Here is an 18,607-nt window from a genome sequence, read left to right as displayed (position 1 = left end):
CAGATGTGCAGTCATCATTAGGACTACGTGGTCAAAGTAGAAAGCCAACATCCTTGCAACTTTTCTTTTTCTCTCTCTCTCTCTCTCTCTCATTTAGAGAAGATGTCCGAGATTACAAAGCAACTCCTGGAAAGTTATGACTTTACAGACGTGAGGAGCAGGTACTGGTCTGTTTGGGTTGGCTTTCCAGAATGCAGCAGCTTCCAGTTCTTCCTTCACGGATCTTTCTCCCAACCTCCCCTGTCCTTTCTGCCTTATAAACAGGTTGTCTCCTGAAGACTTGCAACATTTGAATGAAGATGGCGAACTCTGGTTTGCCTACGAGGGCTTGAAAAAAGCTACACGGTGAGCTGTATTTTCATTGGTTTGGGATATAGCCAATCTTCCGGTTACTGCCGCACATGTACATGTGCTGATCAGCTGACTGGCAAGCATGGTCATGCCGGAAAATGGAAGACCAGCTTTTCCGGTTTCTGGCACTGCCGCACAAAAGCCAGCTGATTGTCGTGTGCGCATTTCATTTTATTAAATTTGTATACCGCCCTACTCCCGAAGGACTCAGGGCGGTGAACAGCCATAAAATAAAACATATAAATACAAAATTTAAAATAGAGATAAAACAAATTAAATAAATTTGGCTGAACCATTTTAAAACCCCAATAATTTAAAACCAAATTTAAAATTCCCATTTAAAAGAGGAAAAGTTTAGGTCAGGCCGGCTTGCTGGAATAGGAACGTCTTAAGCGTGCGACGGAAGGTACGCAGATCCGGAATCCTCCGTATCTCGGGGGGGAGCTCGTTTCAGATCGTAGGTGCCCTCACAGAGAAGGCTCTCCCCCTGGGGGCCGCCAGTCGACATTGTTTGGCCGACGGCACCCGGAGGAGCCCCTCTCTATGGGAGCGTACTGGTCGGTGGGAGGCTATTGGTGGTAGCAGGCGGTCCTGTAAATAGCCAGGTCCTAAGCATGCATGCCAGAAACCCAAAAGAGGAACGGGTGATGCCATGCACGCCAGGTGACATGGCTCCGCGTGCCACTTCGGACACGCGTGCCATAGGTTTGCCATCACGGAGCTATACCATGGATGCCTTAATTTGGATTTTTGCACTGAGCAAGGGAGTTCAATTCTATGGCCTAAATAGCTCCTTCCAATCTTATTGTTTCAATATACTGTACTATTTCCTATCCTTGTTGCATATCAAGATGCAGATGTTGTTAATTTCAACTCTCACCAGCCCCAGTTAAAATTACTAGTGGTCAAGAAAGTTGAGTCTTCAAACTTGTGTAAGTCTCCATATTTCCAGATGTAGAGGTTCCTCAACATCAGGGATCTCCAAAGTTGGCAACTTTAAGACTTGTGGACTTCAACTCCCAGTGTTGGCTGGCTGAGGAATTCTGGGAGTTGAAGTCCACAAGTCTTAAAGTTGCCAACTTTGGAGATCCCTGCTCAACATGATAATAGTTTAATTGCTGGGATTCCTACTGTTTAGATCCAACTATCTTGGCCCAAAAGCCATCTAGAACTAATGAAACTACACCTTCTAGTATTGCAAATTAGCCTTGAGAGTTGCCAGCTTAGTCTTTCTGGATGACCAATTGAAGATGGCTGAAGCTTAATTAACAAAAGAAGTGATCCATTCTTCTGCACACATGTTACGGAAGGGAATAAGCTTGAATTGAATGCTTTTCTTAAACAATGTTCCTTTTATTTAATAGACTGTTGAAAGCAGAGTGCAGATAAAGTGGAAAAGAAACAAGAAAAGGGAAAGGGAAAAGAGATTTACAAGCTGTATAAAACTAAGTAAAAATGTTGAAGTAACATTACATTAGACTGGATACAAAAGTGATCAAAACCATTATTAGTGTCAAGTCAGTATTCAGTAACCAGCAAAGGTGTAATAAGAATCATGTCAGAATTACAATTGGCGTAAATTTCTATCTAATTAAAAAGTACTATCCTTATTAGCAGGTCATTTTTTTTCCTGGATTGGTGCCCAATACCTTTTTTTTTCTGGATTTCTTTTGCTCTTGGCAAAGACAAGCATTGTATTATTACAACTATCCAGGGGTGAAATCCAGCAGGTTCTGACAGGTTCTGGAGAACCGGTAGCGGAAATTTTGAGTAGTTCAGAGAACCGGCAGATACCACCTCTGGCTGGCCCCAGAGTGGGGTGAGAATGTGGATTTTGCAGTATCCTTCCCTTGGAGTGGGGAGGGAATGGAGATTTTGCAGTATCCTTCCCTTGCTATGCCCACCAAGCCACGCCCACCAAGCCATGCCCACAGGACCGGTAGTTAAAAAAATTTGAATTTCACCACTGCGACTATCCTGTTTGTTATACGCTCTTTTATTGTTGTCCTTCCTCCAGAGTTTTGGAAAAACATTTCCAGGACCAGAAGGAGAACTACGAAAGGGAGATAGATGAACTGAATGCTAAAATAAACCATCTGATTCAAGAAATCACCCACCTACAGAAACTCTTCAGGGAGGAAAACAACACCAATGAATATATCCGTCTCCAAATTGCCAGGCTAACCTCAGAGAACATGGTGAGGTCTGTTATAGAACTTAGAAATCTCTTCTAGAACCAAATGGCTTCCAAATCGAAACAGGTAAGCAGATAGCAAAACCAGGCATAGCTACAGGTAGTCCTCAAACTTACAATCACCGCTGGGACCAGGATTTCCATTGCCAACATTCGTGGCAGTTAAGTGAGTCGCGTCCTATTTCATGACCATTTTTTGGTGAATTTAAGTGAATTTAAGTGAATCGCAGCAGCTGTTATCGTTCCAAAGATGCTTTTTCAAGACCTGGATAGTGCAAATGGCACCTGTAGTCTGCAGTTTCTCTGGAAATTCGTTCCTACTCCTGTACCATTCGAAGGAGGGGTGAAATCCAGCAGGTTCTGACAGGTTCTGGAGAACCGGTAGCGGAAATTTTGAGCAGTTCGGAGAACCGGCAAATACTACCTCTGGCTGGCCCCAGAGTCGGGTGGGAATGGAGATTTTGTAATATCTTTTCCCCAGGAGTGGGGTGGGAATGGGGATTTTGCAGTATCCTTCCCCTGGAGTGGGGCGGGAATGGAGATTTTGCAGTATCCTTCCCCTGCCACGCCCACCAAGCCACACCACGCCCACCAAGCCATGCCCACAGAACCGGTAGTAAAAAAAAATTGGATTTCACCACTGATTCGAAGGATGTTCACCCCAAAAGTGCATAGCTTAAATGTCTGTGGAGATTCTCAGTCATCGTTCACAGGAACCGGTTGCAAATCGCTTTCCTCAAGGCTGTTGTAACTTCAAGTAGTTGCTAAACCAAAGATTGTAAGTTGAGGGCTACCTGTATTACAAAATTGGCCTGCAGATCTTGCATGCAAGCATGTTGCCTGTTTTTTAACCGTCGGCTCCCAAGCTGCTGGCTTGATTTTGTGAGATCGATCAATCAGTCAATCAGAATAGACCTGGAAGGGACCTTGGAGGTCTTCTAGTCCAACCCCCTGCTCAAACAGGAGACCCTATAGCATTTCAGTAGAAGTTACTCAGTAAAGAAGGGTAACTAGGAACTTCATAGGCACTGAATCAAGACCTACTACGACCTTCTGCAAAGTAAACAGTGTTGAGACTGCTTATTGAACCATAGAGTAACCATAGGCATCTCCAAAACAGGATTTATGGTGCATATCAATATCATCTTTGCTTCAAAGAAAGTGAATAATAGTTACTGGAGAAAGCCATTTTTATTTTGATGTTGTTGTTATAATCTACACAGTATGTATAAATGCAAAAACCACTCACGCATTAATCACAAAATCTCCAGAACCATAAAGCCTACAAGCTTGAAATTTGCCACGTATGTTCCTCTTGGCTTCTAGGTGCTCACTAAGAAAGGATTTTTCAAAATGACCATCAGAGCATTAGTATTTCCTATGCTATTATTAATACGCTCTGATGCTAAGGAGTTGTACCCCCCCTCCCCACCTCAAAAGAAACCTGTTCCAAATGCAAAAAACAAGCAGAGGAGAGGAGTTTCAGTTTTACTTTCACAGCAGCAAGCAGCTTTACTACAGAACAGTTGAGCTAAGCCACGCCCAGCCTCCTTCCTGTCTCCTTCTTGCTCACACAGCAAATACTGTTTGAGTTTCCGAACACCCCTCAACTCTCTCACACACTGACAGGATGCTAGCCAGATGAATACCGATGGATGCTGCAGGCTGAGACATTCTATTCCCGCTTCCCCTCTGTTCCAACTGCCAGTTGCATTATAATAACACACTCTGATGCTATGGAGTTACACCTTCTACATTAAGTTTCAGGCTGCAAGTGTCAATTTATCAAGCCCGAGCACATAGTTTTGTAGCGAAGCACCGGTGTCCAGCTAGTAATAATAATAAAAATAGAGGAATGACATAGTTATCCGATTCTTCCCTCCCCTTATTCCTTTTTTGGTTGAAGATGATGCCGGACCTTAAACTGCAGGTTTCTGAACTTCAGAAGCAGAAACTGGATCTTGAGAATCGTCTTCAAGATGAATTTACCAAGAAAAACGGTAATTTGCACAATGGGGAGAACATTTTTTTTTGCCACGGATGTTCTACTCTGGTGAGACGAGAATCGGGTCGAAGGTTTGTGCATAAGCTCAGTCACAGTTTTAATTTCTGGCATTCTCACTTCATAGAAGACAGGATACTATCTTGCATGTCATGTCAATCCCTCCCTCTCCACCCAAGAGCCAGAATGGTTGGAGGAAAAGGTCCTGATCTAAAAGAGGGAGTCCTGAATTCAAGTCCTCTTTAGGCATGGAAGGTGGCCAGATGAGTTTTGTGTTGGTTAATCTTTTAACCCAAGAGGTGAAATTGAAAAATATCTAGCAACTTTCATTGGACCAGATTATAGTCTGTAACATTCAACAAAGAGGACTTCATCGTTCATCCTGCAGTGGGTTGATTTGACTTTATAATCTGAGAGAGAGGGGGGAGGGAAGGAAAGGGAGAGAGAGGGAGGGAGGGAGAGAAGGAAAGAAAGAGAGAGAGAAGGAAAGAAAGAGAAGGAAAGAGAGAGGGAGGGAAGGAAAGAGAGAGAGAAGGAAAGAGAGAGGAAGGGAGACAGAGAGAGGGAGAGAAGGAAAGAGAGAAGGAAAGAGAGAAAGAAGGAAAGAATAGGAGAGAAAGAGAGAGAGGGAAAGAGAATGAAAGAAAGAGAGAAGGAAGGAGTGCGAGAGAGAAGGAAAGAGTGGGAGAGAAAGAGAGAGGGAAAGAGAAGGAAAGAGAGAGAGAGAAGGAAAGAAAGAGAAGGAAAGAGAGAGGGAGGGAAGGAAAGAGAAAGGGAGAAAGAGAGAGGGAAAGAAAGAAAGAAAGAGAAGGAAAGAGAGAGAGAAGGAAAGAGAGAGGGAGGGAGGGAGGGAGGGAGGTTTCTCATTTCGCCTATCGTTAAAAAAAGAGAGCTATTATTGGAAGACTTTTTATTCTAGATAATCTTCATGTTTTATTAGGCTTTAAAACTCTGCCATCCATAAACTGCTGCCTAGTAACAGCCAGCGGTGGATGATAGGCTGCACTTTAGAAAGACTTAATTATTCATGTTCTGTGAAATTGTTTTCTCTGTTTAATGTGAGGTCGTATTATATATGGCAAATCTTGCTGCATCGTTCATATTATGTATCGGAAGGCCTGTTGGATGAACTTTGCAAATTTTTAGGTTACTTTTCCTCATCTTTGTCTCCTTTCTTTTCCTGTATTGTTCCATTATTCTTCCTGGATCCCATTCAGCCTCTCTTTAAATATTCTAGCATGTAAAAATATGATTGCTATCATCATATCCAAGATATTAAACTCTAATGCGAGCTCGCGGATTAAAACGCTTGTCTTTATTGTTGAAGAGAAAACGGAAGACACGAAAAGTTGGACACCTCAAAACCCAGACGAGGAGCGCTCACAAAAACAGTAAGGAGACGTCAATCTAAAAAAGAAATAAAGATGACTTATTATTAATTATAATAATAAATATTAGTGATTGGGCCATGTGACTCTAGATTTATCCGGACATTGAACTTTAGAAGCAGTAGTTTTGTAAAATGATTGAACTAACCACAGATTCCTATATTAATTATAGGTTCTGGCTTCAGAAAAATTCTGAATTTTAGCTAGGCTGCATGGGGTTGAGGTTGTTTAATTTGGCAATCTAAAATACGGTTGGTTCCTTTGTGTTCCTTTGTGTTGTGTAAACACAACAGTCACCACTTCTTTACCCTCCTACCATCGGGAAGGAGATATAGAAGTATAGCCAGCCGCACAAACAGACTGAAGAACAGTTTTTATCCGTGGGCTGTCAGACTCCTGAATGAGAAATAACATCATAACTACATAGTATGATGGGACTGCACGGCCGGGGCAACGTGTAACGTGTTCACACTGGTGCAGTAGGACTGGATGTTTTGTTAATACAATTTATTGTCTTAGGGATTTTCTGTCTTCACTGTGAGTTATATTGGGTTGGTGTCAGAGGTGGGTTTCAGCAGGTTCTGACCTGTTCTGGAGAACCGGAAGCGGAAATTTTGAGTAGTTCAGAGAACCGGTAGTAAAAATTCTGGCCCCGCCCCCATCTATTCTCTGCCTCCCGAGTCCCAGCTGATCGGGAGGAAATGGGGACTTTGCAGTAACCTTCCCCTGGAGTGGGGTGGAAATGGAAATGGAGATTTTACAGTATCTTTCCCCTGCCATGCCCACCAAGCCATGCCCACCAAGCCAGGCCACGCCCACCAAGCCACACCCACAGAACCAATAGTGTGGTTGGTGTGTGTGTGTGCGTGCACTGAAGAACCTCCACCAATCTCATTGTACATATGTTGTGCACTGACAATAAAGGTTATTCTTATTCTTATTCTTATTTATGCTTTTCAGAGCCTCGCCACTTCGAAAGGACATTTCCACTAAAGGAAAGACGGTATCCATGTTTCCAGAGTTTCAGAGGGACGGGGACCATCTGGAGAAGCCGTCTGAAAGAGCAAATGGGACTGGAAGCAAAATATGGCAGGATGTGGCATATCTCACCATGGAAAACACAGTAAGGAAGACCCAGAAGCTCGGAAACGTTTATTATAAGTCAGCTGGGATCGTCAGAGGCTTTTTAAAGCATTTTTTTACAACCTCTTTGGCCGAAGAGGTTGTAGAAAAAATGGTTTTAAAAGTTAAAAAAAAAAAAGTTGGCTACACCCACTCAGTCATATTACACCCCCCCCAAGCCACGCCCTCAGAACCGGTAGTAACAAATTCCCATTGCTTCTTATTTATTTATTTATTTATTTATTTTATTAGATTTATATACCGCCCTACTCCTGCAGGACTCAGGGCAGTGAACAGCCAGATAAAAGACATAAATTACAAAATTTAAAAACAGCATAAAATCTGATTAAATAATTTGGCCCGTGACAATTTAAACAACCCTAATGTTTTTAAGACAAATTTAAAATTCATCATTTGAATTAAAAAGGGAAAAGAAAAAGTTAGGCCAGGCCGGCCAGTTGAAATAGGAAAGTCTTGAGAGCGCGGCGAAAGGTGATTAGATCCGAGATCCTCCGTATCTCCGGGGGGAGCTCGTTCCAGATCGTAGGTGCCCCCACAGAGAAGGCTCTCCCCCTGGGGGCTGCCAGTCAACACTGTTTGGCCGACGGCACCCGGAGGAGCCCCTCTCTGTGGGAGCATACTGGCCGGTGGGAGGCTATTGGTGGCAGCAGGCGGTCCCGTAAATAACCAGGTCCTAAGCCATGGAGCGCTCTAAAGGTGGTGACCAAAACCTTGAAGCGCACCTGGAAGACCACCGGGAGCCAGTGCAGCTCGCGCAGGAGAGGTGTTACATGGGAACGCCATGTCGCTCCCATTACCACCCGCGTGGCCGCACTCTGCGCCAGTTGGAGCCTCTGGGTGCTCCTCAAGGGGAGCCCCATGTAGAGAGAGAGCATTACAGTAGTCCTACCCTCGATCATAAACAAGTTCAGTTATATTAACTACTTCCTTTTAAACATGGATTTAATTGACGAAATATCTATCAACTTGAGATGAAGGCTTGCCAAAATTCAGCCTCTACTCTGTTGGTACTCCATGTTAGAAAGAAAGTGGCTTTCTAACACTTGCTATTGGTCAGTAGCCAACCCAAATATTGGATACAGGAGACAGTTGAGAGAAATGCCATTCCTGGAACCGACAAAGGCCGTTTTAATGTGCGTTTTTCTTCCCCGACCCCGCTGACATCCTAGGATCTAGAAGAAGAGCTGGATAAGAAAGACAGGCTGATAAAGAAACTTCAAGATCAGATCAGAACCCTTAAAAAATCCATTGAGACAGGTAAGAATTTTTCACGCCTCACACTTCTTATTTTAAAATTCAATTTTGTGGCACTTTTGGGTCGAGGTGGTTTTTTTTCCCCCCTGGAAGTAACTATGTTTTGATACTGAACAGGCAATGAAGAATCCCCGACTTCTGTGCTGAGGGAATACCTGGGGATGTTGCAGTATAGAAAGGAGGATGAAGCAAAAATCGCTCAAAATCTGATCCTTGGTACGTCCGTAACATTTTGCATTTCCGTTAAAGTAAACCTAGGCAAAACCCAGCCCAAGACGTTAATGTTATTAAAGACTTTGGGCTGTGATCGGTCCTTACATTTTTCCTCTTCCTTCTTGTGGTCTACCTTTTAAAGGCATGTGATATTTGTGTAGTGGGGAGGGGTCTCCTGTCTGTGTTTTTTCCTATAACTACTCTATAAACTGTTCATTCTTCAAGCTTAAACCCTTGGAAGACTCCAGAATCCTGAATTTCCTTATTCTTCTCTGATCTACCAGTACTGTAAGTCACATCTGAAAAACAATCAAATTCTTACTGAGAGTTTTCCCCTTCCTTCCTTCCTTCCTTCCTTCCTTCCTTCCTTCCTTCCTTCCTTCCTTCCTTCCACCTTTCCTCCCTCCCTTCCTCTCCTCCCTTTCTTCCTCCTTTCCTTCCTTCCTTCCTCTCTTTCCTTCCTTCCTTCTTTGCTCCTTTCCTCCCTCCCTCCCTTTCATTTCTCCTTCCATTTCTCCTTCCTTCCTTCCATCCTTTTTTCCTCCCTCCCTTCCTTCTTCCCTCCCTCCCTTCCATTTCTCCTTCCTTCTTTCCTCCCTTCCTCCCTCCCTTTCATTTCTCCTTCCATTTCTCCTTCCTTCCTTCCATCCATCCATCCTTCTTTCCTCCCTCCCTTTCTTCCTTCCCCCTTCCTTCCATTTCTCCTTCCTTCCTTCCATCCTTTTTCTTCCCTCCCTCCCTCCCTTCCTTCCATTTCTCCTTCCATTTCTCCTTCCTTCCTTTCATCCTTCTTTCCTGCCTGCCTGCCTGCCTGCCTCCCTCCCTCCCTTCCATTTCTCCTTCCTTCCATCCTTCTTTCCTCCCTCCCTCCCTTCTCTGAACAGTGTTCACCAAGCATGGAGACCTTGCAAACCTACAACTTTGAGCAACTTAATGGTCAGGAGGATAGTAGTTCAACAATACTTGGGTCGGGGCGTAGCACAGTTTTTCCAAACCTGTCTCAAATAGCAAATAAAAAATAATAAAAATAAAAAGCTCCAGACAATCTCATCGAAGGCAGCCTTTCCCTGAAAAAGCTCTAAACCTCTTTTAGTGCCCATTAAATCCTAAATTTAATTTTGGTATTCCTGCAGATCTGAAACCCCGTGGAGTGGTCGTTAATATGATTCCTGGCTTGCCAGCTCATATCCTCTTTATGTGCGTAAGATATGCGGATTATTTGAACGACGACAGCATGCTGAAGTCGTTTATGAACATGGCCATCAATGGCATAAAGCAAGTCATTAAGGTAAGGATCACTTGAGCAGTGATTTGGGCTATTCCCAGGCCATTCCAGCAGTGGAATAGGATTATCTTGAAACTCCCCCCCCACCCCCCGCAAAAAAGTGGTCTTATTAGCCATCAAACCTCAAAAATACACTTCTCCCAAAAAGGTTTTCCACAATTTTGGCCACTACTGTACACTCAGAATTGGGACGAGGATTTCTGTTGCTAAGCAAGACGGTTGTTAAGTGAGTTGCACCCATGTTTTTTTTTTTTTAATTTGTGCATATAAAATTAAAGAAAAGTATACCGTTATTTAGGAACATGCCGAAGACTTTGAGATGTTATCCTTCTGGCTTTCCAATACCTGTCATTTTCTTAACTGTCTGAAGCAGTACAGTGGGGAAGAGGTAAGATTATCTTCATCGTAGGCTTGTCTTTATGAACAGTTTAATGCACTATCCTGGTATTCTGTTGGTCGGCTGAAAAGAACCACTTCTATAAATTAGATTGTTGTGCTCGCCATCCTGTGTTCATAGCACTTTGCTAGCCATGTGCCTTGTCCCCATAAACTGGGTGCCAAGGTATTCAAGTTGGTACTTCATTAATCTCTGTCTCTGCCAACGGCGATATTTCCTGCCAGTTTATGAACTAAGGAAAAGGGGTAGGACAACCTGTTCTTACAGGCTGAAGTCAGTGGTGGGTTTAATTTTTTTTTCACTACCGGTTCTGTGGACGTGGCTTGGTGGGCATGGCATGGCTTGGTGGGCGTGGCAGGGGAAGGATATTGTAAAATCTCCATTCCCTCCGCACTCCAGGGGAAGGTTACTGCAAAATCCCCATTTCCTCCTGATCAGCTGGGACTCGGAAGGCAGAGAATAGATGGGGGCGGGGCCAGTCAGAGGTGGTATTTACCGGTTCTCCGAACTACTCAAAATTTCTGCTGCCGGTTCTCCAGAACTGGTCAGAACCTGCTGAAACCCACCTCTGGCTGAAGTGTCACCTCTGATCATACCATAGAAGAGATCACCTGTCTTGGCCAGGTGATAAGAGAGGCAGAATCCTGTGCCATATATTTCTATTTTTATTTTTTCCCTTCTAATTGGGATAGGAAGTTGCCAACATAAGCAAGACAAAGCTGCTGTTTTCAGGGATTGGGAACAATTTAACACCACTCAATTTGTGGACAGGAGATTTTGCAGTCTTATGTAAAGAAATTGTGGCTTTGCTTAATTTCTCTTGAAGTGTAAGAAATTTAATTTTAACTTATGGTGATATCTATCCTCTCCCCCACCCCCTTAGCTATTTCTAGGTATTTGGAAATGTCTTAGAAATAGCATACTTTAACTCCTGAATTGCACAGTTGGTGTTCACCAAAATGCACTTAAATTTAAGAATTCTGCAGAAGAACAAAACAATCCCTAATATTTTCCAATAAAATTAAGCGGAATGACTGGCTCTGTAATTTGTTTAAAAGCTCTGTGTTCTAGTCTGATAAATGTATAATTTGTTTGTGATCTTAATTGCCCTATGTTGATAATGCTGCAATTGACTTTCCAGGAATTCATGAAGCACAACACACCGCAACAAAATAAGAACAATCTGATCCACTTTGATCTCTCCGAATACAGGCAGGTCCTTAGCGATCTGGCCATTCGTATATATCATCAGTTTATCGGTGTAATGGAGACCAGTATTCAGCCAATGATAGGTAAGGAGTTAGATCGACAGTAGTGATAATAGGTTTCATAAAGCCCCTCTGTCAGAGTTCAAAAACCGTTGTAAAATGCGGTCAGGTGACAGGACCCCAACTGGAACTGTATGATAACTCCCTTTTTATAGGTACGTAGGTTGTAACTTTGGATGGTCATTAAGTGGCTGAGTGGTCAAGGACCACTTGTAATGATAACCCAAATATTTGAGCAGTCACAGAAAATATTTTTCTGGCATTTCCATGATTCAGTTATTTAGTAGCCTTCCTTCCTTCCTTCCTTCCTTCCTTTCCCCTTTATCCATTTTCCTTCCTTCCCTCCTTCCCTTTATCCATTTTCCTTCCTTCTTTCCTTCCTTCCTTCCTTCCTCCTTTATCCATTTTCCTTCCTTCCTTCCTTCCTTCCTTCCTTCCTTCCTTCCTTCCTTCCTTCCTTCCTTCCTTCCTCCCTCTCTCCCTCCTTCCCTTTCTTTCTTTCTTTCTTTCTTTCTTTTTCTTTCTTTCTTTCTTTTTTTCCCTTCGTTCCTTCATTCCTAACTTCAGTTCACCACCTTATGTGAATGACTGGGCTGCGTAACTGGCCCAAAGTCACCCAGTGAACCTCCGCGATTGAGGAAGTCCTACACCCCTAACCACTGCACCACACTGCCTGATGGACAGACCACAGAGGTTCACACGCAGAGCTGCCCTAGAGATCTCGACGGTTGTACACCGAGCCAAAAACCAACATCAACAAATTCTGATAGGGATCTTGTTCTCAAAAACAACTTTCCTAGAGCACTTAGAAAATGCGTATTTTGGTCATTAACTGAAAGTCACCTCCGCGAATTTGAATCCAGCCATCCCGTTTTGAATAATTGATTTACTGATCAAAAGATTGCTTAGGCTGCTAGGGCAAATGGAGACGCTGTCCATTAAAAGAAAAAAAAAAAACAACCTGCCTGGCTTTTATCTCCATTTTTAGCATCCCTGAATGACAGGATGCTGAAAACCAGTTCCTGAGGAAGCATCCTACTCGGTTTTTTTTCTGGCGTAATCAGAATAAGGAGGATGATATTTTAAGCACGGGTAGCAGATTTCAACCCACGTTTCTTTTCCAAAGCTAAACGAAATCCTTATTATTTTACTTTTTTTTTTTTTTGCTCGCTTGCTTCCTGTTATCTTTCTACAGTGCCAGGAATGCTGGAATATGAAAGTCTTCAGGGGATTTCGGGCTTAAAACCGACCGGATTTCGCAAACGTTCTTCTAGCATTGATGACACAGATGCTTACACTATGACCTCCATCTTGCAACAGCTCAGCTATTTTTACACAACCATGTGTCAGAATGGCTTAGACCCGGAACTTTTAAAACAAGCTGTGAGGCAGCTTTTCTTTCTGATCGGAGCAGTTACCCTGAATAGTCTCTTTCTTCGGAAAGACATGTGCTCTTGCAGAAAGGGAATGCAAATAAGGTAAACCTGGGTTTTGAATAATAATAATAATAATAATAATAATAATAATAATAATAATAATAATAATAATAATAATATATTATATTATATATATATATATATATATATATATATATATATATATATATATATATATATATGTAGGTCTTTGGTTATTCGGGTCTTCTCCCACGTAAAATTGGAAGTGTCTTGGCGACGTTTCGACGAAGTCTCATTCGTCATCTTCAGGCTGGTGTTCTCGGCTTCGTGCTTCCAGGAGCAATGCAATTCCAGAAGCCGAGAACACCAGCCTGAAGATGACGAATGAGACTTCATCAAAACGTCGCCAAGACACTTCCAATTTTACGTGGGAGAAGACCCGAATAACCAAAGACCTACAAAACCAAACACCCGCGAAAACCTGAGAAAACATATATATATATATATATATATATATATATATATATATATATATATATATATATATATATATATATATATATATATTATAATATTATAATAATATTATAAATAATAATGTGGAAAAAGAAATCGTGTGTTGTCCCGATTGTAATTGGAGCCCTTGGAGCAATACCCAAAGGGCTACCCCGCTATTTAGAAATTCTAAATTTGCCGGACTTGAACATTTTGACTCTACAAAAAACCACCTTACTCGGAACAGCTTACATCCTCCGACGATACCTTAAGAGTTCCTAGGTCCTTGGTTAGGACTCGAGCTGCTGAGCTATTAACCAGCCTCAAAGGCTGTGAATCTCACTAAAGATTAACCAATAAATAATAATAATAATTAAAAAAAAATAATCAGACTGGGTTGATTATTATTTGGCCTCCTAGTTGGCCTCCTGCACCACGATGGGGGGAGGGGGCATTTTTGCTCCGGAGGCTTTCCTTGAGCCTCCGGGAGGGTGAAAATGGCCTCCCCAGGCTCTGGAGGCCCTCTAGAGGCTGGAAACTGGCCCATTTTTGGCCTTCCTGAACTTATGGTAGGCCCATTTTTCGCCCTTCCCGAGCCTCGGTGCATGCCCTGCACTTACCTTCATACAAAACAGGCCACATAGGGACTCCTGGGAGGGGAGGGGAGGGGTGGGCGGGGCCAGCCAAAAGTGGGATTTGGTGGTTCTCCGAACTGCACAGAATCTTAGCTAGAGGTTCTCCCGAACCCCTGCGAACCCCCAGCAGCTCCACCCCTGGATGCAAGCAACATGCCAAACCACGGTCCCTCCGGTCCACGGAAAAACCTCTCCATGGAATTGTTCCCTGGTCCCCAAAAGGTTGGAGGGGAGGCACTGTTTTAAATTTAAAAGGATGTTTTAAATAAAATGGCCATTTTCTGCTTCATCCTCTCAGGTGCAACATCAGCTACCTCGAAGAATGGCTGAAGGAGAAGAACCTGCAGAGCAGTTCTTCAAAGGAGACGTTGGAGCCTCTTTCGCAAGCCGCCTGGCTTCTTCAAGTCAAAAAGATCACGGAGGAAGATGCCAAAGAGATCTCGGAGCACTGCACAACCCTCTCGGCTGTGCAGGTAGTGAATTCATAAAGGAGAATATTTGGGGCTCGGGGTTGAAATGAAGGGGTCCTCGGTGCTGTCTGAGCTTGGTTGTTTTGTGGCAGACATTTCTTTACCCAGCTAGGTGACATCATCAGTGCTAGAAGGGAGAGAGGTTTGTGGAGTGGAGGAGGAGATGGGCTCCTTAGGGCTTCCTTGATCTTCCCATCATCAGACTCCTGCTGGCTCTCTTCTAGATGACTTTAAGTGCAGTTTTATTGACTATAAATATTCTATTTTAGGAGGGATTGTATCGTATATTTGTGTTAGTTCTATATTTTTGATAGTCAATTAAATCCATATTCTATTCTGTTCTGTTTATTATTATATTATTACGCTACTCTACTCTACTCCTACTCTACTCCTACTCTACTCCTCTACTCTACTCTTCTCCTACTCTACTCTACTCTACTCTATTCCTACTCTACTACTCTACTCTACTCTTCTCCTACTCCACTCTATTCTATTCCTACTCTACTACTCTAGTCTACTCTAGTTTACTCTACTCTTCTCCTACTCTACTCTACTCTATTCCTACTCTACTACTCTAGTCTACTTTAGTCTACTCTACTCTTCTCCTACTCTACTCTACTCTATTCCTACTCTACTCCTACTCTACTCTATTCTACTCCTAGTTTAGTCTAGTTTAGTCTAGTGCAGTTTTATTTCCTGTTCAGACTGCAGTTTGCAGATCTTAATTTATTTTAATCCTCCCCACAGATAGTAAAAATCCTCAATTCCTACACTCCCATTGATGATTTTGAGAAAAGGATAGCTCCATCCTTTGTTCGTAAAGTACAGGTATGATTTTAACTGCAATACTCTTTATTCTCCCCCCCCCCACCCGGGTATTTTTGGATTTTTAAGTTTTTAAATGCCAAACCTCTTGAGACCTCTTCTGTTTGAAAAGTAGCATGTAAATCAAGGAAATAGATAAAAAAAAAAAATTAAAACCTGCCCTAATATAATAAATGACTTTCTGTAGCACAGTGGTGGTGAATCTATGGCACGCATGCCAGAGGTGGCAGTCACTATGGGCAAGTGCGCTGTCGCCCCAGCTCAGCTCCATCGCATTTCTCCTGCAGGGGGGAGAGAGGGAGGTAGGGAAAGAGAGAGAGAGAAAGAGAGGGGGGGGGATGGAAAGAGAGAGAGAGGGAGGGAAAGAGAGGGGGGAAGAGAGAAACGAGGGAAAGAGAGAAACGATATTGTTGCTAAACGTAATATTTCAAAAGCAGAAAAAAAAATGAAGGCATAAAAGTGCATTTATCACGTTTTTCTTAGAACAATTAGCTGAACTCTTCCTTGCTTATCATCATCATCATTTATTTATTTATTTATTGTTTATTTATTGGTTCGATTTATATGCCGCCCTTCTCCGGAGACTCAGGGCGGCTTACAATGCGTTAAGCAATAGCCTTCATACTTTCGTATATACCTGCTTAGTAGGGCTTTCCCCCCCCCCCCCAGCGGTGTTCTTTTTTAAAGCGCTCCATGGCATAGGACCCGGGTACCTTCGAGACCGACTTCTGCCACCAATAGCCTCCCACCGGCCAGTTCGCTCCCACAGAGAGGGTCTCCTCAGGGTGCCATCGGCCAAGTTATGTCGGCTGGCGACACCCAGGGGGAGGGCCTTCTCTGTGGGAGCCCCTGCCCTGTGGAATGAACTGCCCCCAGAAATATGTAAGATCTCCGACCTCCGGGCATTTCGTTGTGCACTCAAGACCCTGTTGTTCCGCCAGGCTGGGCTATCAACATAACAATTTTAAATTGGGTTTTAAATTCCTGGGGTTTTAAATTGAGCCGAATTCATTTAATAATTTTAAACTATTTTAATTGATGTTTGTCTTGTGTTTTTAAATAGGCTGTACACCGCCCTGAGTCCTTCGGGAGAAGGGCGGTATAGAAATAAAATTATTATTATTATTATTATTATTATTATTATTATTATTATTATTATTATTATTATTATTTTATACAAAGTCAGCTTATTGCCCCCACAAACCGGGTCCTCATTTTACCTACCTGGAAAGGCTGAGTCAACCTTGAGCCTGGTGAGATTTGAACTTGCAGCAATTGCAGGCAGCTGGTGCTACTTAACAGCACTTTAGTCTGCTGCACCACCAAGGCTCTTATTTTAGGGAGTAAAACCTCATTATTCAGGTTAAATTGCCGTGTTGGCAGTTTGCGATAAATAAGTGTGTTTTGGGTTGCAGTTTGGGTACTCGGTCTCTAAAAGGTTCTCCATCGGTGCTGTAGGAGGACGCATCCATATATAACTGCTTGGACCCGTGTATGCATGCTGGCAACTGTTAACCTTCTCTTTATTCTAATTTCAGGGAATGCTGAACAACAGACAGAATTCCACCCAACTGATGCATGATACCAAATACCTCTTTCAAGTAACATTCCCCTTTACACCTTCACTACATCCGCTGGAAATGATAGAAATCCCCAGCAGTTTCAAACTGGGCTTCCTCACTAGAATATAGTTGCAAGAACTAATGCAACGAGCAAATGCAGACTGTTCGGTGATGCTTCCATATCGGCGTAAATCTTCCGACGACGATCCCTACGTTTGCAGCACTGATGATGTTACCTAGTTCGGTAATCAAACGTCTGCAAGAAAACTTACTGAGCTCAGAGAGCACCAAGGACTCCACTGTAAAGCTTTTTGAAAATGGGCATTAAGTCTGGGGGAGCAATATGGACTTTAGAATGTAAGAAATGGAATACTGCATATTTTGTTATTCTGCCTTTAGGCTAGCGTTTCTTAAACCTTAGCAACTTTAAGGTATGCGGACTTCAACTCCCAGAATTCTGACGGGCTGGGAGAATTCTGGGAGTTGAAGTCCACGCTTCTTCAAGTTGCTACGTTTGAGAAACACTGCTCTAGATTCTTCCATATTGTATCAAGACCTACCTAATTTTAATTTATAATTAAATACATTTATAAATACGTTTATAATGAAGGACTTTTTCTGTAATGAAGCACTAAGGAAGAGCTTATTTTAACCTATAGCATTTGAAGTGCAGCTTCTAGAATTGCACCGTTGTAAATATACGGACTCAGACAGGAGTTTTGTTAGATCTTTCGTTTGTGCGTGGCGTGTGTATAATGATAGACGGTGCCACAGATGAAATGACAATATTCCACTGGATATTGTGTCAAGTCATTGCCACACCGATAAGCTAACTTCCTACTTAGCTTTTTCTAGGTCATCCAAAATTGGTTCAATGTGCATCTGTTACAACTTTCATCATTCAAAAAAAAAGAATTAATCCTTTGTATATGACAATGGAGGCAAGAAATTTATAGGCACAACGGTAGAAAGATAAACATTTCCCACAACTCAAGCGTGGAATTTGAAATGAATGGAATTGGTAGTGATGGCAAACTTGATTATTTTGATAAAAGAGAAAAGTATATTCAGTTTTGCTTCTACGGTGGTACATTGGTACTTATCCTTAATTGGTTCCGGGTAGAGTGTGATGAATACCAAAAACAATGACTACCAAATAATCTTTTCCCATAAGGAATAATGTAGTGAGCCACAAGGCAGCTGACCCTGACGAGTTCTAGCTGGTGTGTTGAATACCAAACAAACGATGAGTACTGGGACAAAATTTTCACATCAAAATGTGTTGAGTACCAATTTTGATGAGTTTCACTGTACTTGGAGACCATTTATGGGCTTCTTGCTTGAGAAAAATGAAAATGAAGGATTGATTTTAGGGCTCGATGATTTGTTATGATTATAGAACTATTGTGGATTGTTATTCTTGCTAGTCACGAATACTTATATACGGTACATGTATAGGGCATATTTTTTATGTTCACGTTTAAACAAGAGTAAGTGGTGTTTATGATATATAATTCTAATGCTATTTGATTGTTTAATTTGTATACTTTTATACAATGTGTCATTGTTTTAACTTAAGAGTAAGAAGTTACTTTATATTTGTATCTATGTTGAAGAAACTCTGAAGTCAATTCCTTTTTTCTTGTCACTTTTAAACCTTTCCCCCTTTTTGATCTCCTCTCCCCTAATTTTTCCTTTTCTGTTATTTTGTAAATTCATCTTTTTTTT

General features: G+C 42.3%; 1 protein-coding gene across 1 annotated transcript in view; it reads left to right on the top strand.

The window, feature by feature from the left end:
* Positions 1-17,008, top strand: part of MYO5C (myosin VC) — a 40,903-nt gene extending 23,895 nt beyond the window's left edge. Inside the window, exons 24-38 of the mRNA XM_070953794.1 lie at positions 98-161; positions 265-345; positions 2,369-2,549; positions 4,452-4,545; positions 5,875-5,938; positions 6,896-7,058; positions 8,248-8,335; positions 8,450-8,548; positions 9,679-9,833; positions 10,129-10,218; positions 11,369-11,519; positions 12,691-12,973; positions 14,321-14,495; positions 15,240-15,320; positions 16,856-17,008. Coding sequence (XP_070809895.1) covers positions 98-161; positions 265-345; positions 2,369-2,549; positions 4,452-4,545; positions 5,875-5,938; positions 6,896-7,058; positions 8,248-8,335; positions 8,450-8,548; positions 9,679-9,833; positions 10,129-10,218; positions 11,369-11,519; positions 12,691-12,973; positions 14,321-14,495; positions 15,240-15,320; positions 16,856-17,008 — 1,922 coding nt within the window. The remainder of the gene's footprint in view (positions 1-97; positions 162-264; positions 346-2,368; positions 2,550-4,451; positions 4,546-5,874; positions 5,939-6,895; positions 7,059-8,247; positions 8,336-8,449; positions 8,549-9,678; positions 9,834-10,128; positions 10,219-11,368; positions 11,520-12,690; positions 12,974-14,320; positions 14,496-15,239; positions 15,321-16,855) is intronic.
* Positions 17,009-18,607: the final 1,599 nt, after the last annotated feature.

Source organism: Pituophis catenifer, unplaced genomic scaffold (assembly GCF_029215685.1).
Source record: "Pituophis catenifer annectens isolate HBS135680 unplaced genomic scaffold, rPitCat1.0.hap2 SCAF_14, whole genome shotgun sequence".
NCBI lineage: Eukaryota > Metazoa > Chordata > Lepidosauria > Squamata > Colubridae > Pituophis > Pituophis catenifer.
This window is presented reverse-complemented; position numbering and strand designations above follow the sequence as displayed.